This window comes from Lepidochelys kempii, chromosome 1, assembly GCF_965140265.1.
Source record: "Lepidochelys kempii isolate rLepKem1 chromosome 1, rLepKem1.hap2, whole genome shotgun sequence".
Classification (NCBI taxonomy): Eukaryota; Metazoa; Chordata; order Testudines; family Cheloniidae; genus Lepidochelys; species Lepidochelys kempii.
The window spans coordinates 16,218,837-16,237,257 of record NC_133256.1 but is presented as its reverse complement, the minus strand read 5'-3'; the positions used below and the strand labels follow the sequence as shown (position 1 = coordinate 16,237,257).

General features: G+C 44.8%; 1 protein-coding gene across 1 annotated transcript in view; it reads left to right on the top strand.

Moving 5' to 3' along the window:
- Positions 1 to 18,421, top strand: part of TENM4 (teneurin transmembrane protein 4) — a 523,302-nt gene that overhangs the window by 434,222 nt on the left and 70,659 nt on the right. Inside the window, exons 18-21 of the mRNA XM_073335791.1 lie at positions 3,905 to 4,166; positions 7,800 to 8,067; positions 16,868 to 17,011; positions 18,055 to 18,304. Coding sequence (XP_073191892.1) covers positions 3,905 to 4,166; positions 7,800 to 8,067; positions 16,868 to 17,011; positions 18,055 to 18,304 — 924 coding nt within the window. The remainder of the gene's footprint in view (positions 1 to 3,904; positions 4,167 to 7,799; positions 8,068 to 16,867; positions 17,012 to 18,054; positions 18,305 to 18,421) is intronic.

Here is an 18,421-nt window from a genome sequence, read left to right as displayed (position 1 = left end):
TAGGAGTCTGGTCCTGCTGGGATCCTGGAAGTGGGAGGGCAGAAGCCCACTGCTAAGGGACCTCCCGCAGCCTAAGGGGAGGATCCACAAAGTCCAGGATGTCAATTAATTACTGGGGACAACTAAAGATATAACAGAGACAGGAGTGAGGTCACAGGGCTAAACGAAGGGAACCTGTTGGGGACACCGAGCAGAGAACCCTGGACAGCACTCTCTCCTCCTCGAAGGTGTCAAGGGAGCCAGCGGACGCCGCCCAGAGGAACTCTGCCCAGATGCGTGAGCAGATGGAGGATCGGAAATAGGCCCCGCAGTCACAGGAAACCCCATTAGCCAACCTCCTCTCCCTGGTGTTGTAGATAGCCATTTTGGCCAGTGCTAGGAGGAGGTCGAAAAGGAGGTCCTGTGGCTTGGTGGGATTCTCTGGCTGTTGTAATGTTCCTTTTTTATTTGCAAGTGGTTTTAATTGTTTGCAGTTGTCTCTGATGGTTTTCCATTGAAAGGCTTGGGGTGGAGCAAGGCTAGACAATTGAGCCTTGCATTACATCGCTGGCTAACCAAGGTGGGGTAACAACTCCCTCCTGCTAGGATGGGCCATCGCTGAGATATTTTGTCCCCTGATGATTAACTTTTACTCCAAGTCCATAAAGTATACTTTCAGCATAATTACATTGTGCTTTAAATTCACCTGCACATACATTTTGCAATGATTATGCATTTTGACCAGTTACAAGTGTTCTGTAGATACCGTACATGCTACTCTTTATGGATAAGTTTCAGAGTAACAGCCATGTTAGTCTGTATTCTCAAAAAGAAAAGGAGTACTTGTGGCACCTTAGAGACTAACCAATTTATTTGAGCATAAGCTTTCGTGATCATCGGATGCATACTGTATGCATACAGTATGCATCCGATGAAGTGAGCTGTAGCTCACGAAAGCTTATGCTCAAATAAATTGGTTAGTCTCTAAGGTGCCACAAGACTCCTTTTCTCTTTATGGATAAGTATCCCACAACGCATGTGTTAGGTGCAGTGAGTTTGTCGGGTCTGAGGTGAGACTTGTTTGCAAAGATCAGGGGACACTTTGCCAGGGAGCCTCTGTGTCGCACCCCCCCATCCCTGAGATCAGCAGCCCACCTGAAAGCGTTATTTAGGGCTCTCATCCTGAAGAGAATTTTGATTATACTAATTTTTATTTCACTGCTGTGGGTTTTTTTTTTTAATCTAGGCAACTTGGGGTATGTCTACATAGCATTTTGGAGCCTGTGGGAGCAAGCCTTCCAGCCCGCCTCCCTTCCCAAGCATCAGAGCCTGAGCTGCAACTTAAAATCGCTGTCTACACAGCTATTTTTAGAACACTAGTGCGAGCCCCGCTACCCAACTCTATCATCCCAAGCTGAGAGGTTTGCTGCCACAGGCTCCAAAATGCTCTATATTCATACCCTTCAAGGCTAAGCCACGTAACTCAAGAAACAGTAGCTGATGAGTGACTGTGTCTCTTGCCGTACAATGCAAGCCTCTGTGTTTTCACAGCTGCTTGAGTCTGACATTAGATCGATGCCTTCCCTTCTGGCTTGGGTTTCGCGTCCACAGGAGAAGCAAGCTTTTTTTCCCTGCAGGCTAACATGCCTGACCAAAGCTCATTAGAGCCCAGGGCTCCTAGCAGCTCCACTCACCAATGACAGAAGCAGAGGCGTTTCTATAAATAAACCATTCCTAGTTTTCCAACAGTTGTTGAACATAATTTTTTTTACATTTATCCCTTCCTTCTTTCGCCCTCTTTAGTGCTCAGCCTTGTGTGAAGTGAGCTTTTCCCTTCTAGTAGCAAGGCTTGCCAAATGCTAATTGACTGTTAAAAATGTCCTCATCAAAGCACAAATGCTGTTCAACTAACTGGCAAGCCAGGGCATGAGTTACCCATTAGGCTTTTAAAAGCCAAGTTACATAGGTCTGGGAAGTTGACGCCCCCACTTGAGGTACAGAATAAACACCTTACAAGTCTGGAGGTTTTAAAATGCTCTCCCCATGCCCTGTGGACTTGAATAACTTTTTTTTCATAACTACATTCACTAAGCAGCGTTTAAGAGACATCCAAATGATGATCGTGGATGGAAAAACGAATTGTTACGGTGACCTGCTAAGAGTTTTTTTAAAATGTCACTGAGCTCTTTTTTGCTTCTCTGTGATCTGTGAAGAAGGTTGGAAAGTTTTTTAATTAATTAAAAAAAGGGGTTTTCCTGCTTTTTTTTTTTCTCTCTCTCTCTCTTTAGAAATATCACCTGCACCAAATCTGGACTTTCTTGGTTTTGCCTGAGGATTTATTGGGGGTCTCAGGGCACTTTAGGGCTTGTCTTCACTGCTGTGCTACATCGGCACAGCTGCACCGATGCATCTGTGCTGATGTAGCAGTCTAGTGAAGACGCGCTGTCTTCCATCGATGCAATTACTACACCTCAATGAGAGGCAGAAGCAGTGTTAGTGGAAGAGTGTCTTCCGCCAACATAGCACAGTGTAGACACCGCTTTAAGTCGATGTAACTTATGTCACTTGCGGGGGGGTTCACACCCCTGAGCAACGTAAGTTACATTGATTTAAGCAGTAGCGTAGACAAGCCCTTAAGGTATTCAGGATGGTACTTAATCATGTGCTTACCTCAAAGCATTTGAGTAGTACTATTGAAATCAGTGGGTTTATTCACATGCTAAAAGTTATGAACATGCTTAAATATCATCTTAACTCAGAGCCTAAACCTTAATTGAAGATGCACGGGTGTTATCTAACAAAGACTTCCTTTATCCAAAATGTTATTTAGGCATTGAAGTTAAATAGATGTTGAAACAAAGAAACAAAAACCCCAATGGCTTTAAAGTCTTACTAAAACCCCTTTCCATTTCAATTACTCTACTTTCACTTTCTTAGCTCTTGTGATGTCATCATGTCATTACTTCTACAACATTTCATAAATCTTCCATAAATCTTCTGTTTCAGATGTGAAGTTCTAATGTAAAAAACAAGCAAGGGAAAAAATCAAACCGAAACACTTCCATGCCTTCGCTATAAATTACAAAGAAGCAAAGCAAGGGCAGTTTGGATTATGAGCTTTTTGGAGCAAGGACCATCTTTTTTTTCTGTGTTTGTACAGCACAGGGTCCATATTTAGGGATAAAAATTCCAAATCCATGCAGGGTCTGATTTTCAGAGGTGTTGAGCTCCCCTTCGTGGGAGCCGTGGGCATCTAGCTCCTCTGAAAATCAGACCATTACATTTTAAACCCAGTTATTGTAAAATCAGCTCCTTCTCCATCCACTCACCTGTCCCAAAATGATTTCTTTGTTGATCCATGTTCTCCCTGCCCTAGTGGGTGAGGCTGTCGCTAATACATAAAACAGTATGTTAGTGAGATCAGCAGTGGCTGCAGGGAAAACATAACCCAGACCTGAAGTCTGGGCAGGTAAGTGAAGGAGAAACTGCTTTCCAGATAGTTTATTTAAATGTGCAAGTCCATGCAATCTGTGCCTGATATTGGATCGTAAACATGTTTTTAGAAATAGTAAATAAAACCTTTGAGGTCCAGTAACTCAGGAAACAATCACAAACATAAACTTTGTCTTTTAAAAAGAAGATAGTGTGCTTTAATAACTATATTTCTTGACTGAATGTCAAGACCCAGGGGTTCTATTCTTGTCTTTGCCACTTACTTACAGTATGACTTTGTCCAAGTCATTTAACCTCATTGTGCCTCAGTTTTTCCATCTGTAAAATAGGAGTGATAATACTTCTAGCTCAAGGGGGTTTTGTGAGGGTTAATCCTTTAATATTTGCACAGTGAGGTTCCTGTTTGGAAGGCTCTAGACATGCCAAGTATCATTTGTTTTATTTTTATTTCTGCTTTGTCTCTTAAAAACAGCTTTGATCTCGTCACTAATGGTGGGATTTCCATTATCTTACACTTTGAGCGGGCTCCCTTCATCACTCAGGAACACACGCTCTGGCTGCCCTGGGATCGCTTTTTTGTAATGGAAACCATAGTCATGAGGCATGAAGAGAATGAGATTCCAAGCTGTGATCTCAGCAACTTTGCCCGCCCCAACCCCGTGGTCTCCCCGTCCCCCCTGACAGCATTTGCAAGTTCCTGTTCGGAGAAAGGCCCCATTGTTCCAGAAATCCAGGTATGAATTTTCTTTCTAAAGTGAAACATTTGCTCCAGGCAGTCAAGTGGAGCAGTGCATGTGGAGCTATGCGCATCCAGGAGTGTGCATCCTAGTCTGTTTCTGTACTTGTTAAAACGTTTTGTGACACTGATTTGGGCTTCACAGCTTTCCAGAAGCCTAGAGTCCTTGCCTAATTTACACAATACATTTACATACTTTTTAAAATCAAAAATAGACGCAAGGCCATAATGCTTGGTTTTGTTAATCTCTGACCGGTAGATAATGAAGTGCTTATTCACCAGCAGCAAAAACTGCACTGGCTCTGCTTTGTCCACACCTCCCATCTACAGGAACAGGGTGGCCTTGGGACACATTTTCGGATGTAACAGACCTTCAGGGTACATTTCAGCACCCACTGCTAAAATGCTTAATGCTACTGTTCTGCTTTGGGGCAGAATTTTGGAATTGAACTTGCCCAAAGTTTGGGAACATAACTTTCAACCTTCAAACCTGAAGAAAATATTGTTGGGGTGAAATCCTGGCCCCATTGAACTCAATACGAATTTTGCCTTCATCTGCATAATCCCACATTGTGTAACATATAGTATAAAAACTCCCCAGTGGAAAAGTGCTTGAAATTCTACCATTGCATTCTATTAGACACACTTTTCAATAGAGAAATGTTAGATACAATGGACATAATCACATTTATTCCTTGAGGGATATAGGAATGCTTATTATATTGCAAAGCAGAGTCATAATACATTTACAGAGGATTCCAAAGTACTCAGTGGTCTGAAATGCCAGAGCTCTTTCTCAGAAATGCAGCAATCTCTGGAGTACAGTGTTGAAGCTATTTAAATGTACAGAACAGAATAACAGAGTCGTGCAACTGAAAGGGGAATTTAGGTAACCAGAATGGTAATTTCTTAAGTTAAATTTCTGCTGGGACATCAGGGCTAATTCCCAAGCAGTCAGGACCTTACTTTAATCTGTCATCCAAAAGGCATATTGACACTATTCAGATGTCTTTGTTTCTCATCAGTTTTTGGGTCAGAGTATTATGTGTGTCATGCTGAAGAAATTGGACAGAGTAATAGTTTCCTCGCTCAGTGGAGTAGGTGTGTGATGGAGGAAGCAGGATGCCTGGAATGCCATTTTTCTGTGGGTATGCATCACCAGGACAGTATTGCTCATGAAATGCAGCAAAGCACAATATGCAACCATTTTGGAAGATCTTGTGATCCTTAAGATTTGAACCACCTCTTGAGGCAGGATCCTTTTAAATATATTCTTGGCATTTGTTTGATGTGTATTTACTACTCAGTTGACTCCTTGTCTGAAATGGTAGTCAATAGGGACAGAGAGAAGTCAATTGTGGCAGAGAGAAGTAAACATTTCATACACCGAATTGAACCAGACGCTGCAAAACAATACCTCGGTGGCAATTATTTCTAGCTGGTATTTTCCTATAGGGGTTGTATGTGAAGACAGATTGGATGAAAGGGACCACCTTCTTTGTACTGCTGGTCTCTGACTGAGCCTGCTGCCAGCATAGCTTGTTGCTAAACTTGCAAAATCTATCTTAAAATTCCTGGGTTTTCCCAGATCTGCCATTTTTCACCCTCGTAAGTGCATAGGTATGTAAATTGAAAAGGCTGCATTAGATAAAGTAAATATTTATGGACGTGGTGCAACAGTACTTTAACTTCCGTGATGCATAAGTTTGTCAAGTGCTGCTGTGCTCAGAGGTTGTGAGTTATCACTTGAAAAAGTATTAGGTCTTCGATAATAGCCCAAAACAGCTGCTCTTAGGAGCTTCATTTCCCAGATTGGTGGTTATTTATAACTAAAGCCCATATGCGAGGGGCATTCCAGCACAACTGAGGCTGTGTAAAGCTCTAACAAACAGCGGTCAAGTCTAGTGGTTAGAGCAGTGCACTGAAAAGAATTTCAGACTCCTGTGGTCTATTCTTGGCTCTGCCATTGACTATGTACCTTTAGCAAATCCTTTCAACTCCTCTGTCTTTCACTTTCCCTATCAGTAAAATGGGTAGGGATCTTCTGAAGACTGGTTTTTATTTATAAAGCATTTTTTCAGATCCTTGAATATCCCAGGTGCTGTGCAAGTGCTAGAAGTATTGTTGTAGGCAGCAAAGCCTGTAGTTCACATTGCCCAACACTTTCCGTGACAAGACTCTGTTTTCAGTTGCTAATACATTTGCTATGCCGGCTATCTGTCTGAGACTGGATTTTTGGAGGGAAGTTCCAGTTAAATGGTTCGGCCTTTTCCAAGAACAAGGCTGGGGGAAAATACATTGTTGTGCCCACGTTAAAAAAAAAAAATCGTACAGCCATTTCACTGAGAAGCTCTTGCACCTTTGTGTTTTGGAGCAGGATCTGGAAATTTGGCAGGGTGCCCACCCTAATTTCGAGGATGTGCCTTTTGTCATCCCCAGAAAATCTGCCCTAAACTAGCCAAGTTTTTACCCTCCCAAAAATCTCAGTTCATGTATGCTCTGTAGAGACTAGTGAGAGTTTAGCAGCCAAATTCTCTGAAGATTCCATTGGTACTGAGCACGCACAGTCCCCAGGGCAGCTAGGGCTGAGCAAGACTTTTTCTGCAGTTTCTTGTCCCATTTGGCCGGGACTGCAGTAGTACTGGGCACTGGGACTGAGAGGAGGAAAACCTTCTCTCCTGGGCTTTCAGTGCTCCCCCTGCTGGTGCCCAGACAGCATGGAGGAGGAGGAGGAAGCAGGAAGCCTGTAATCCAAAGGGACAAGGAATAAGGTGAGAGGAGAGCTCAAGGGAGGGGGGGTAGGAGCAGGAGTTAGGAGGAGAGAACAGGGGCAGGAATGAGGAAGGATAGAAGCAGAAGGAAGACAAAGGGCAAGAGGGGAAGAAAGGAGCAGAGATGGCGGGACATTGGCAAGAGGTGAGGCTCGAGCTGGGGAGAGAGGGGACAGGAGCAGGGTGGGAGAGGATGGGCAGGAACCGGGTGAACTAGCAGCAGGAGGAGGGATACAGGGACAAATAAGGCTCAGTGTCTCACAAAGAGTCTAGGAGATGAAGATTGCCACCAACAGAACGCAGCAAGATATAGGGGCAAAGCGGAGAAAGGGGAGCATTGGCTGGGGGCAGGGCCGGCTCCAGGCACCAGCGAAGGAAGCAGATGCCTGGGGTGGCCAATAGAAAGGGGCGGCACGTCCGGGTCTTCAGCAGCAATTCGGTGGCGGGCCCTGCAGTCCCTCTCTTCCTCTTCAGCGGTACTTCGGCAGCAGCTCAACCAGGCTTGGTTTTGTTTTTTTTTTCCCTTCGCCACTTGGGGCAGCAAAAAAACTGGAGCCGGCCCTAGCTCAGGGCATCTTGGTTACAGATGGCTGGAGCCTTTTTCTGCTTGGATCCCATTGTAAGCATTTTTAAGCCTCCTTTCCCACCCCACCGCCTGCAGAAATCACCCAGAGAGACATTCCTTGGCCTCCACGAATAACCCGGTACATCGTGAATATTTTATAGTTGATGCCTCGTAAATGGTTTAGAAACTTCTCAGAGAGCTTTGCTAATGACGTAAGAGTCTGATTAACTGCAACTTTGCTGCCTTTAGTGTCTGCTCAGTGGTGATTTAACACCACCTGGCTATTTTTCCTCAGGCCCTGCAAGAGGAGATTAACATTGCTGGCAGCAAACTAAAGCTGAGCTACCTGAGCAGCCGCACGGCTGGCTATAAGTCAGTCTTAAGGATCAGCATGACTCATCCCACCATCCCCTTCAACCTCATGAAAGTCCACCTTATGGTTGCTGTAGAAGGACGCCTCTTTAGAAAGTGGTTTGCAGCTGCCCCGGACCTCTCCTATTATTTCATCTGGGACAAGACGGATGTCTACAGCCAGAAAGTGTACGGACTGTCAGAAGCCTTTGGTAAGCTCAGAACACATTCCTCTCTTTCCATCTTGCATGTAGGAAGTTGTTAAGTGGCAGTATACAAACCTTATCCTAGAATATCCTGCTCTTATGTTTTCTTCCCTTCACTGCCTTTTCCAGAATGTCATCCCAGCATAACCGTTGTGGGCCTGATTCTCCATTGCCCTGCACATTGTGTGATCCTCTACGTCTGTAAAACAATTACACAAGGTATGAAGCAATGGAGAATCGGGCTCTGTGTGTTCTTTGCACCAGCTCTTGAACCCAGCACCAACCGTGGTTTGTAGCCAGCTGGCTCTGCTGTTACAAATTACACCTGGTAGGACACGCACACAAATGCTGCGAATTATACCTGGTAGGACACGCACACAAATGCTGCGAATTACACCTGGTTGGACACGCACACCAATGCTGCGAATTATACCTGATAGGTCACGCACAGTTCGAATCTAGGCTGAGGCACATAAAGTCCACAACCGCAGAGTTCCCAAAAGACACTAAGTTTATTACGCTCGAGCATGGTGCCCCCCTGGTAGCCAGGAGGGGACCCTGAATACAGATTATACAAAGGTTATATACTTTTTAGCAAAATATGTTGCCCTCGTGCATCGGAAACCTTAACCAATAAACAAACCCTTTTCTTATCTACCACCTATACCTGCTTGGTGCATTCCTCCCGCTAAACCAGTATGTTAATTACACAGCATGGTCCTAAAGCCATGCATCAGTAACTTTTATTATCAGGATGGGAGACCTCACATCAAAGGCCAAGAGATGGGGTGTTAGAGACTGACAAAAAACAGATACTGGGAGTCAAGGCAGGCTGGAGACAAGGAGGAGGATTTTCACAGGGATTCAGGATCACTCCTCCTGGTGTATGATGTGCTTGCTTTTAGACAATGGTGGGCCCCAAACCAAAATGGAGTCACATGTGCTAACTTTTCCTTAACAGTCCTCCCTTTTTTTTTTGTACGTCAGTAAGCTTTATCAGGGCTGAGTAACCGCGCTGCAGGGTTAGCAACTGCTGACAGCAGATACTGCAGCATTGTAGGCATACAAAAATAACGCAAAAACAATAACAGTCAAAAAAAGTAAATACAAAATCCGCCGTCCCCAAGTCCCCACATCCGGTAGCCATGAGGCGAGCCAGTCCCAGACCTCCTGGAATTCGGCGCTGGTAGTGTCGAGGCTGATGTGGTGGAATAGGGCTGCCTGTTGCTTGAGGATGTGGATGTTAGTTTCCACCCTATGGTGCTGATTTACAAATACACAACAGCTTGAGTTGACCAGAGCTCAAACCCCGCCCTGATTTACAAGGAGATAATCCAGGGCTAGGCGGTTTTGCAATGTCGTTTGGGATAGCTGGGTGACTTCAATTTGAAGGGCAGAGAGAGCATCTGCAGTAGCATTTGCCATTAGTTCCAAAGCAGCTGAAATGTTAACTATAGCTTTTTCCAGCTCGCTTACTCCCAACCATGGCAGAAACCAACGCACAAAGGAGTGAAAGCCTTTGGGCCGTTGAGAAAGGGGGTTTAAAGGAATACTTCGTCGGTCCCTCCATACTAGATTGCGGATCTCTCCCCGGGTCAGGTTCTGGTGTACTGTCACGGCGGGTACTATAGCCCCTAAGGTACATGGACCACACCATCCTGCTGGGAGAACCTTATAGGCTGTGTGATTGCATAACCAATACCAGCCAGACCCCTCGGGGACCGGCCACGGGGTCCTGGAGTAGGTAGAGGGGCCTCCCGCACCAGAGCTGATTTGGGTGGTGTTCTTGCACCCCACAAAATTCCCTACAAAAACTGTATTTTCTATGCCCTTACGTCGTGACACACATAAAGCGTAATTACTCTGGGCCACCATATCAATAGACCATATTTGGATTGTAACATTCCAGTTAAATGTAGTGTCTGCCCATAGCTTAGTTTGGAGTGTTTGATTAAGGGGGATAGGTACCCCTACCAACGGGACCCCCTGACCAAAATATGTGGGGGTCTGAATACAAATCCAACACTGCATTCGATTTACACCCTGTTTGATAGCGCGGGTTAAATTTAAGAAGCTATTGCCCTCCCATCCTTGTACTGGACTTGGGAATAGGGAGAGGAACCCCGCAGGCAAACCATACCAATGTCGGCATCCTCCTTTATATCATACAAAAAACACTACCCTCAATGCAATACCAATAAACAGGAACACAAAAAGTCCTGGTGGGCTGTGAAGGTCCCAGTAGCTGGAAAGTTTAGTCCATGGGTTGGTTGTGGTGTTCATTCGTGAAGTGGCTCGTCCAATGGCTTGTCAGGGTCAGGTGGGGGTCCCAGCACCAACTTAACGTAGCTATAATGGATCCAGGAACCTTTACCTGCAAAGGAGTGGTGGCAGATGGTGGGAGTAATGTTCGTGGCTGTAAGGCGTTTTTGGTATTTATACTTGCCTACAAGCACAGGTTCCAGCCTCTGGAATAAACCCACCCCACCACTTCACATTCCCAAGAATACATCCCGCAACTTCCTCCCTGCCAACGTACAATGCTCCGTTTTTGCCATTAAGGCCAATTCTCAGTGTCTTTTGCAGTTAGGAATCCTTGGATTTTGGTGGTTTTAGCAGAGCAGGCGTTTTTCCTTTTTTCTTGGAACAGTCATGGTTTTGCATTATACAGGGGAGAGGTTACTAGCACGTCATCCTGTAGTGCTTTGGTTTCTTTAGCAAATACTGAATGCAGGTTAGCTTTGTCAGTGGACAAGGGAGAGGTTACTAGCACTTCACCTTGTTTTTTTTTCTGCTGTTCAAAAGGAGGAAAGAAAAAAAAACCCAGGAGGGACAGGCTGATCAGTAGTCGAAGTGAAGTCATCTCAAGGTGGAGGGGTCTTTTTGCAGTAAGAAGCATGGGTCCAGGCAGTCACTCCTTGGCACTTCACAGCAGTGTTGGTAGTTAGCAGGACTTAATAAGGGCCTTTCCAGCATGGGGCCAGAGTAGTCTTTTGTTGATGGACCTTTATTTAGACCCAGTCACCTGGTTTTAACAAATGGCACGTTTGCTCAGGATTCTTGAAGCAAGACTTCTTTTACCTGTAAATACAGAGACCTAACACATTTCATTAATGTCTGGCAGTGTGTTGCAGATCTCACAGCTGCTTGGGCACATTCAAGCCCCCCTCTTTCTTGGCTATTAGCCAAATCCTAGCTGTGAGTAGTATCCTTGGGCAGGCCAGTGTCTTATCTTTGGACCGAGCCTGCCAGCTGCAGCGTTGAATTAGCTCTTCCTCCATTTTATTTCTTTTCCCCTTCTTGGCTTTTATTAACTTGCAAAGGAAACTTTCACTTTTTACTCATACACCTTTGTTTAAAAAGGAACACATGTACATTGCCCATTATACAGCACTTTAGTCTTATTGTTTAATGTATGCCACATACACCCTTCCAGGAAAATGACTTTATTACAGAGCTTTGGAGCAACAAGCCAGGACAAGCACACCCACTTTTGAGGAGTCCACTTGGTACAACCTCTGGTGTCCAATAGCTTTCCTCCCTCCCCAGCCCTCTGGCTAGAAATGTGAGGTAGTCAGAAGGATCTCATGTATAATATGGGGAGTGGGTTAACCTTTCATGTTCTTGCTTCCAAAGACTGTTGGTGTGCAAATTTTAACAACAATTTTTTTCAATTAAAAGATCTGGCCAATGAAATTTTTTTTTTTTACTTAAGCAAATGTATTAAACTTTAGTATATCGTATTTTTTGATATTATCCAAACACTTTGTATTCCAAGTTGAATAAAACAAGTATCTGCATTTTGATTTAACCCTTCTATTTAGTTTTAAACTAAACTGTCCTATGAAAAATTAAACACAGCAATTCTGGCCACAAGACAAACACCACAAGATAGGACATGGAACACAGAACAGAATTCCTATTGTGCCAGTAAATTCATGAGATGTTGAATTGCTTTTCAGCTGGCATCAGTTTTCTCTGATTTTCTGAAAGGCAAAAAAACCCACAGATATACTCCTTTTGGGCAGTCAGTCATTGTTTAAAATATTTCCTTTTTATACAAATACCCTTGTTAATTGCAGGCAAAACAGAGGAATTACCCATATTTTCTTGTATTTGTTTTATAGGCAGCCCAGGTTTCAGTGGCCTCTACCTTATCAGTTAGGTAATTTACATTAAAACAAATGCTTTCCAGCTTGCTTTTGGATCCACAGGTTAAAGATTCTTACTTTAAAAAGGGCACAATAAACTTTACCAGACTTTTGATTGCCTTTTACTTTTAACTCCTGCTGTCAAACACACAGTGACCTGAAAAGGAAGACACCACCTATTGTAGCCCTTTGGAGCCTAATAAGATATTAATTAAGTAGCACTGTATAATTGCATTTCTTTGGAAAAGGGCCCATTTTTTCCAAAATGGCTGCAAAAAAGCCAAGAATTCTTTTTCTTTCCAGTATTTCACAAAGTTCAACTGCTTAATTCTTTCCAGCAACTACAGAGTTAACTTCTTACTTTCCTTTCTTAAATCACTTGCTTATTTCCCAAAACGACACCTAATTAACTTAGATTTTACCATTCCAAGTATTATTCCGGGATTTACGTTTTCCATTCCTGTAATTATTTACTCCTCTTTTTCCACTATGACCTCCAAGTTTCCAACGTGTTTTCCAGTCTCTCTATCTGTTGCCTGCCCGCTTGGGCCCGATCCTGTTTTTCTCTCTGAACTGTTCTTTCCATGAGCACCAGCTTTGTTTCACTAACAAATTAACAAGGCTGCTTAACTAGACCCCAGCCCTCCTGGTCTTTTTTCTTAAATATTTTCACTTACAAGGGCTACCCGAGTCCTCCCCCCATGAGGCTTGTCACCTGGACAGAAAGCACGGCTAATTGGCAAGCAAGGAGGTGACGGGCATAAGTCAGAAAGCCGAGGGTAAGCTGGAGGAGGGACAGAAGCAGGCATAGCACAGAGCGGGGCTGGAGACCCCTGAGATGAATAAGAAAAGGAGGAGGAAAGAGGACGTCCTTTCGCATGCGCATAAGCCCAGTTGTTCCATACATACCAATAATCCATTTGGGCTGGAGCTTTGTCTTCCATCCTTTTCCTAAGTGCTGTTAATTTTTCCCCAGCAAAGGAACCATCCGGTGGCCAGTCAAAAGGTGTTTGAGTTGTTAGTGCTGGCCACTCAACCTTGCACAAGATTACAGCTTTTTTTTTTTTTACCTAACCCATGGGTACCAGAAATATTCCCCCAATTCTCGAGAATTTCAGCCAAAGGGGTCCCCTTACTTACACTCTGCCCAGAACCCATAATGGGCTACCAAAAGGACACCAAATGTGCCACCTTATTGCCTAAGCGACGGCTCACACCCCCCCCCCTCGGAGTTCTCAAAGGTGAACTCACCCTGTGCCGGCTGGAGCTGCCAAGAGGAGGAGTGTAGTCTTGCTTGTTGGGGCGAGCCTAGAGTCCCTTCGTGGTCGCTAAAACTGTTACGAATTACACCTGAGAGGACACGCACACAACTGTTGCGAATTACACCTGGTAGGACACGCACACAACTGCTGCGAATTACACCTGGTAGGACACGCACACAAATGCTGTGAATTACACCTGGTAGGACACGCACACAAATGCTATGAATTACACCTGGTTGGACACGCACACCAATGCTGCGAATTATACCTGATAGGTCACGCACACCAATGTTGCGAATTATACCTGATAGGTCATGCACAGTTCGAATCTAGGCTGAGGCACATAAACAAAGTCCACAACTGCAGAGTTCCCAAAAGACACTAAGTTTATTACGCTCAAGCGTGGTGCCCCCCTGCTAGCCAGGAGGGGACCCTGAATACAGATTATACAAAGGTTATATACTTTTTAGCAAAGCATGTTGCCCTCATGCATCGGAAACCTTAACCAATAAACAAACCCTTTTCTTATCTACCACCTATCCCTGCTTGGTGCATTCCTCGTGCTAAACCAGTATGTTAATTACACAGCATGGTCCTACAGCCATGCATCAGTAACTTTTATTATCAGTTTGGGAGACCTCACATCAAAGGCCAAGAGATGGGGTGTTAGAGACTGACAAAAAACAGATACTGGGAGTCAAGGCAGGCTGGAGACAAGGAGGAGGATTTTCACAGGGATTCAGTATCTAAGGATCACTCCTCCTGGTGTATGATGTGCTTGCTTTTAGACAATGGTGGGCCCCAAACCAAAATGGAGTCACATGTGCTAACTTTTCCTTAACACTGCAGCTGAAGAAGTTGAAGTCGTACAGAAGGAGGAAGCTTCCTCTGTGCTGCCCATGTAACACTTGTATGGCTACAGCTCCTTCCCCTTTTCACGGACATCACAGAGCCCACCCAGACCAAATGCCATGTCTGTCAATCGTTGCAGTAGAAAGGATATCGGAGTGGGGGCGGGGGGGCACTGAGCATGCATAGTGGCTGCTCTGTGCCGCAGCTGGTTGCTCCCTGTCTGATCGACAGTCAGCCAGAGGAATCTTTAAAGGAGCCATGGTCCTTAGCTCACAGCTCTGAAATAGAGTTCAACCAGGCGGAGTAGATCAGGCCTTGGCAATGGCAACAGCATGATGAAGAGCCCCCCTGCCTCCGTGTCTCCACTGTTGTTTTAAAACAACAGACATCCACCCCTGATCCTGCTCCTCCTTGTTGCCCTTGGAGCAATTCAGGGATAACTACAGCCCTACAACTAGACTCCTCTTTGCTCCCCTGTAGCCTGAGTGGAGATATGCCTCTCAGGAGGACAGCAGGGGGCTCTTTGTCTCAGTCTGCAGAGAGAGAGTGAGTCTCTTATTCCCACTTATACATGAGGCTAAGCTTCCTTGGGAGAGGCTGGTTGACATGGCCTGCTGAGGCTTATGAGACCCTGTAACACTGCATAGGTGATGCTCTGGATGGAGCAACATGTACAGATAACACATAGTCAGGGTCCTACCAAATTCACGGTCCATTTTGGTCAGTTTCACAGTCATAGGATTTTAAAAATCGTAAATTTAATGATTTCAGCTATTTAAATCTGAAATTTCACGGTGTTGTAATCGTAGAGGTCTTGACCCGAAAAGGAGTTGTGGGGGTCACAAGGTTATTGTCGGGGGGTTGCGGTTCTGCTACCCTTACTTCTGCGCTGGTGCAGGCGGGGGCTGCCTTCAGAGCTGGGCACCCGGCCAACAGCCGCCGCTTTCCAGCCACCCAGCTCTGTAGGCAGTACAGAGGAAAGGGTGGCAATACCGTGACCCCCCTAAATAACCTTGTGACCCCCCTGCAACTCCTTTTTGGATCAGGACCCCCAATTTGAGAAACGCTGGTCTCCTCCCAGGGAGACCAGATTTCACAGTCCGTGACGCATTTTTCATGGCCATGAATTTGGTAGGGCCTTATTCATAGAGAAATAATTACCTACCTAGTGTGACGTGGGGGCCAGATTTTTATGAAGGCCTCAACCTGTCCCCCATCTCACATTCACAGTTAGTTGCAGCTAGAATTTAGCTGCCTCCCTACCTGATTAGTGGGGGTGAAATTAGAGGCAGGGTCTGAAAAGGAGGCACTAAAAGGTTTATGCTCTTACATAATAAAGTTATTTCTGGCAGATACCTACAAGACACCCTTCACTTTGTACCTGTGTCTGGTTTGGGGTTTTTTTTGTATTATTCAGGAAACCTCCAAAGGCGCCCAAAGGTTTAAAATGCCACATTACTAGCTGAGTACACATAAATAAATATATTTTTTCGTCAAAAGAGCTGAAAACAGAATCTTTGCAGAAAGAGGCGGAAAAGGCCTTTTAATTGTTCAATGCAACTCATCCCCCTGCCAATGCAAGACTGTTCCCTGTACTGCATATTTCTCCTGTCCAGTCTGATCCTGCAGAATTCCCAGTGTCAGTGCTCAGCACTTCTCAGGAGACACTGGGCCCCTTGCAAGATCAGACCCTTATTGTACCTGCCAAGAATTGTTCCACATCCTGCTTTTCCCTTGTCTCCTAAGCAAAGTAAAACTGAAGATCCCAGCTCTGCTTCAGGTACTAGTGGTGAACTGCGGTTCGGGTCTTACTGCTTTTGAGGAAAGCATGTTTCACCTGAAGTCTTCTTGTAGGTGTTCAGTAAAATAATGGGCCTGATTCTCCTCTCACTCAAACTGATTTTACAGTGATGTAACTATATTACCTTTAATGAAGTTATTCGTGATTTACACCAATGAAAGGGAGGTCAATGAGGCCTAAAGACTCTCTGAACATTATGAAAACCAACTCACACTCGCCCATTTTGTCTGTATTAGTGATCCTGCCCCAAATTAATCTCCAGTCTGTCTGTCAACTTTAATGGAGTTTACTGACTTCGACCTGCTTGGATTATGTTTTGTTTTCTAAGCTGGGCCATGTTTCTCTGCCTCAGCCCACTGCATCACTGCCAGCCAGCCTTAGGACATGAGGTAATGAACAGAAGCAACATACTATCATTTTGGAATTCTGGGACCATTTTTGCTAAACCCATGGGTCACCCATTGCTTTGAATTGTGTCTGTGAGTTGGTGCCTTTTGAATATTTAGCACATTTGTCCAACATCTACTGCTGTGTTGACCTTTTTTTATGCCGAGTGGCCTTTGAAGAGGAGAATATTAAGACTGCATTAATGTGATGGTATTTTAAATAGAATTGGCACTTGCCTGTAGAAATGGCCTTTCCCCCACCTAATCACCTAATTAAAGCTCTCAGCTGTGTGCTGAATGTGCATTTCTGAGGTTATTAACCTATGGGCTTCTTTTTTTCCCCTTTGCTCCCAGTTTCCGTGGGCTATGAATATGAATCATGTCCTGATCTGATCCTGTGGGAGAAGAGGACGGCAGTCCTTCAGGGTTATGAAATTGACGCTTCCAAACTTGGAGGATGGTCCCTGGACAAACACCATGCCCTCAACATACAGACTGGTGGGTTGGCTTTAACAAATGGCATGAGCAGGGTGATGCAGCAGTACAATGCATTGTTGCTTTTCACCTTTAATAATTCAGCCAAAGGGAAAACACACACATGCACACGCTACTCACAAATTATTCATTGTAACCTACATTTAGTGGCAGCTTTTGTGTGGGCAAATCTGAAAGGAATCAGCTGCTGTAAATCTGTTGTATATTTTTACGAAGTGTGCAGCCCCAGCTTTGGGCTACCTGTAAGGAATGGTATTGAATTGTATGATGTCCATCAAAAAATCCTGTGTGATTGTAGTGAGTATGGAGAGAGTTCAGACGGCACCACTAATGAAAACGTTCCTGGTCTTCTCACAAACAACATATCAGTTCCCCTGGGCCCTGCTGATGAAACCTACCCCAGTTAACACTCCACCCAGATTTTCCTAAGTGAATGTCCCTTGCCAGCAGACAACCCAGTGGATACCCTCTCTCACTAGTGACAATTATCTTGACCTTCCAATCTCCACAAGTGGCATCACAGTGTTTCTCAACCCATGGTTGCAACCCCCAGGAGGGCTCCGAATAGCAATCAGAGGATTGTGAGGCATTGGACATTTTATTACACTCTAAAGCAAAGAAAAGCTTGGTCTCCAACCTAGCCACTCACTCTTACCCTTCAAGTCATCTCTGCCAACCCCTTGAAACACCCACACAAATAAATTACAGAGGCTGATCATTGTTAGCATTGATATATCTTTAGAGTAAGTGGTGGGGAGGGGCGGCAACCTGAAAAGGCTGAGAAACACTGTGCTCTAGATGTTACAGCAACCTGGCACGGGCACTGGACATGTCATTTTTCATAGGATCCCATGAGAACGAGAGACAACTCTGGAGAGAGCTCTTTGTGGTGTAGTGCAACATGAGTCTGGAAGCTGGGATGTCAAGGTTCTATTTCCTCTGCTGCCATTGATTCATTCTGTGTCCTGGAGCAAGTCACTTGCCCTCCATGTGCTTCAGTTTCACCATCTGTCTTTAACTCCCTTTCTGCTCTTATCATTTTCTAGGCATCTTGCATAAAGGAAATGGGGAAAACCAATTTGTCTCTCAGCAGCCACCTGTCATAGGAAGCATTATGGGCAATGGACGCAGGCGTAGCATTTCCTGTCCGAGCTGTAATGGCCTTGCAGATGGGAACAAGCTCCTGGCTCCTGTTGCCCTAACATGCGGGTCTGATGGAAGCCTTTATGTTGGAGACTTCAACTACATCCGAAGGATCTTTCCCTCTGGGAATGTCACCAATATACTGGAGCTCAGGTACACCAGGCAGCTTGCAGCCCGTGATAATTGTTCACCTTTGATTCTGCAGAAATTTCATGTACCCAGAGGGAAAATGACACCAAAACTCTTTTTTTCAAATGAACAGAATGGGCC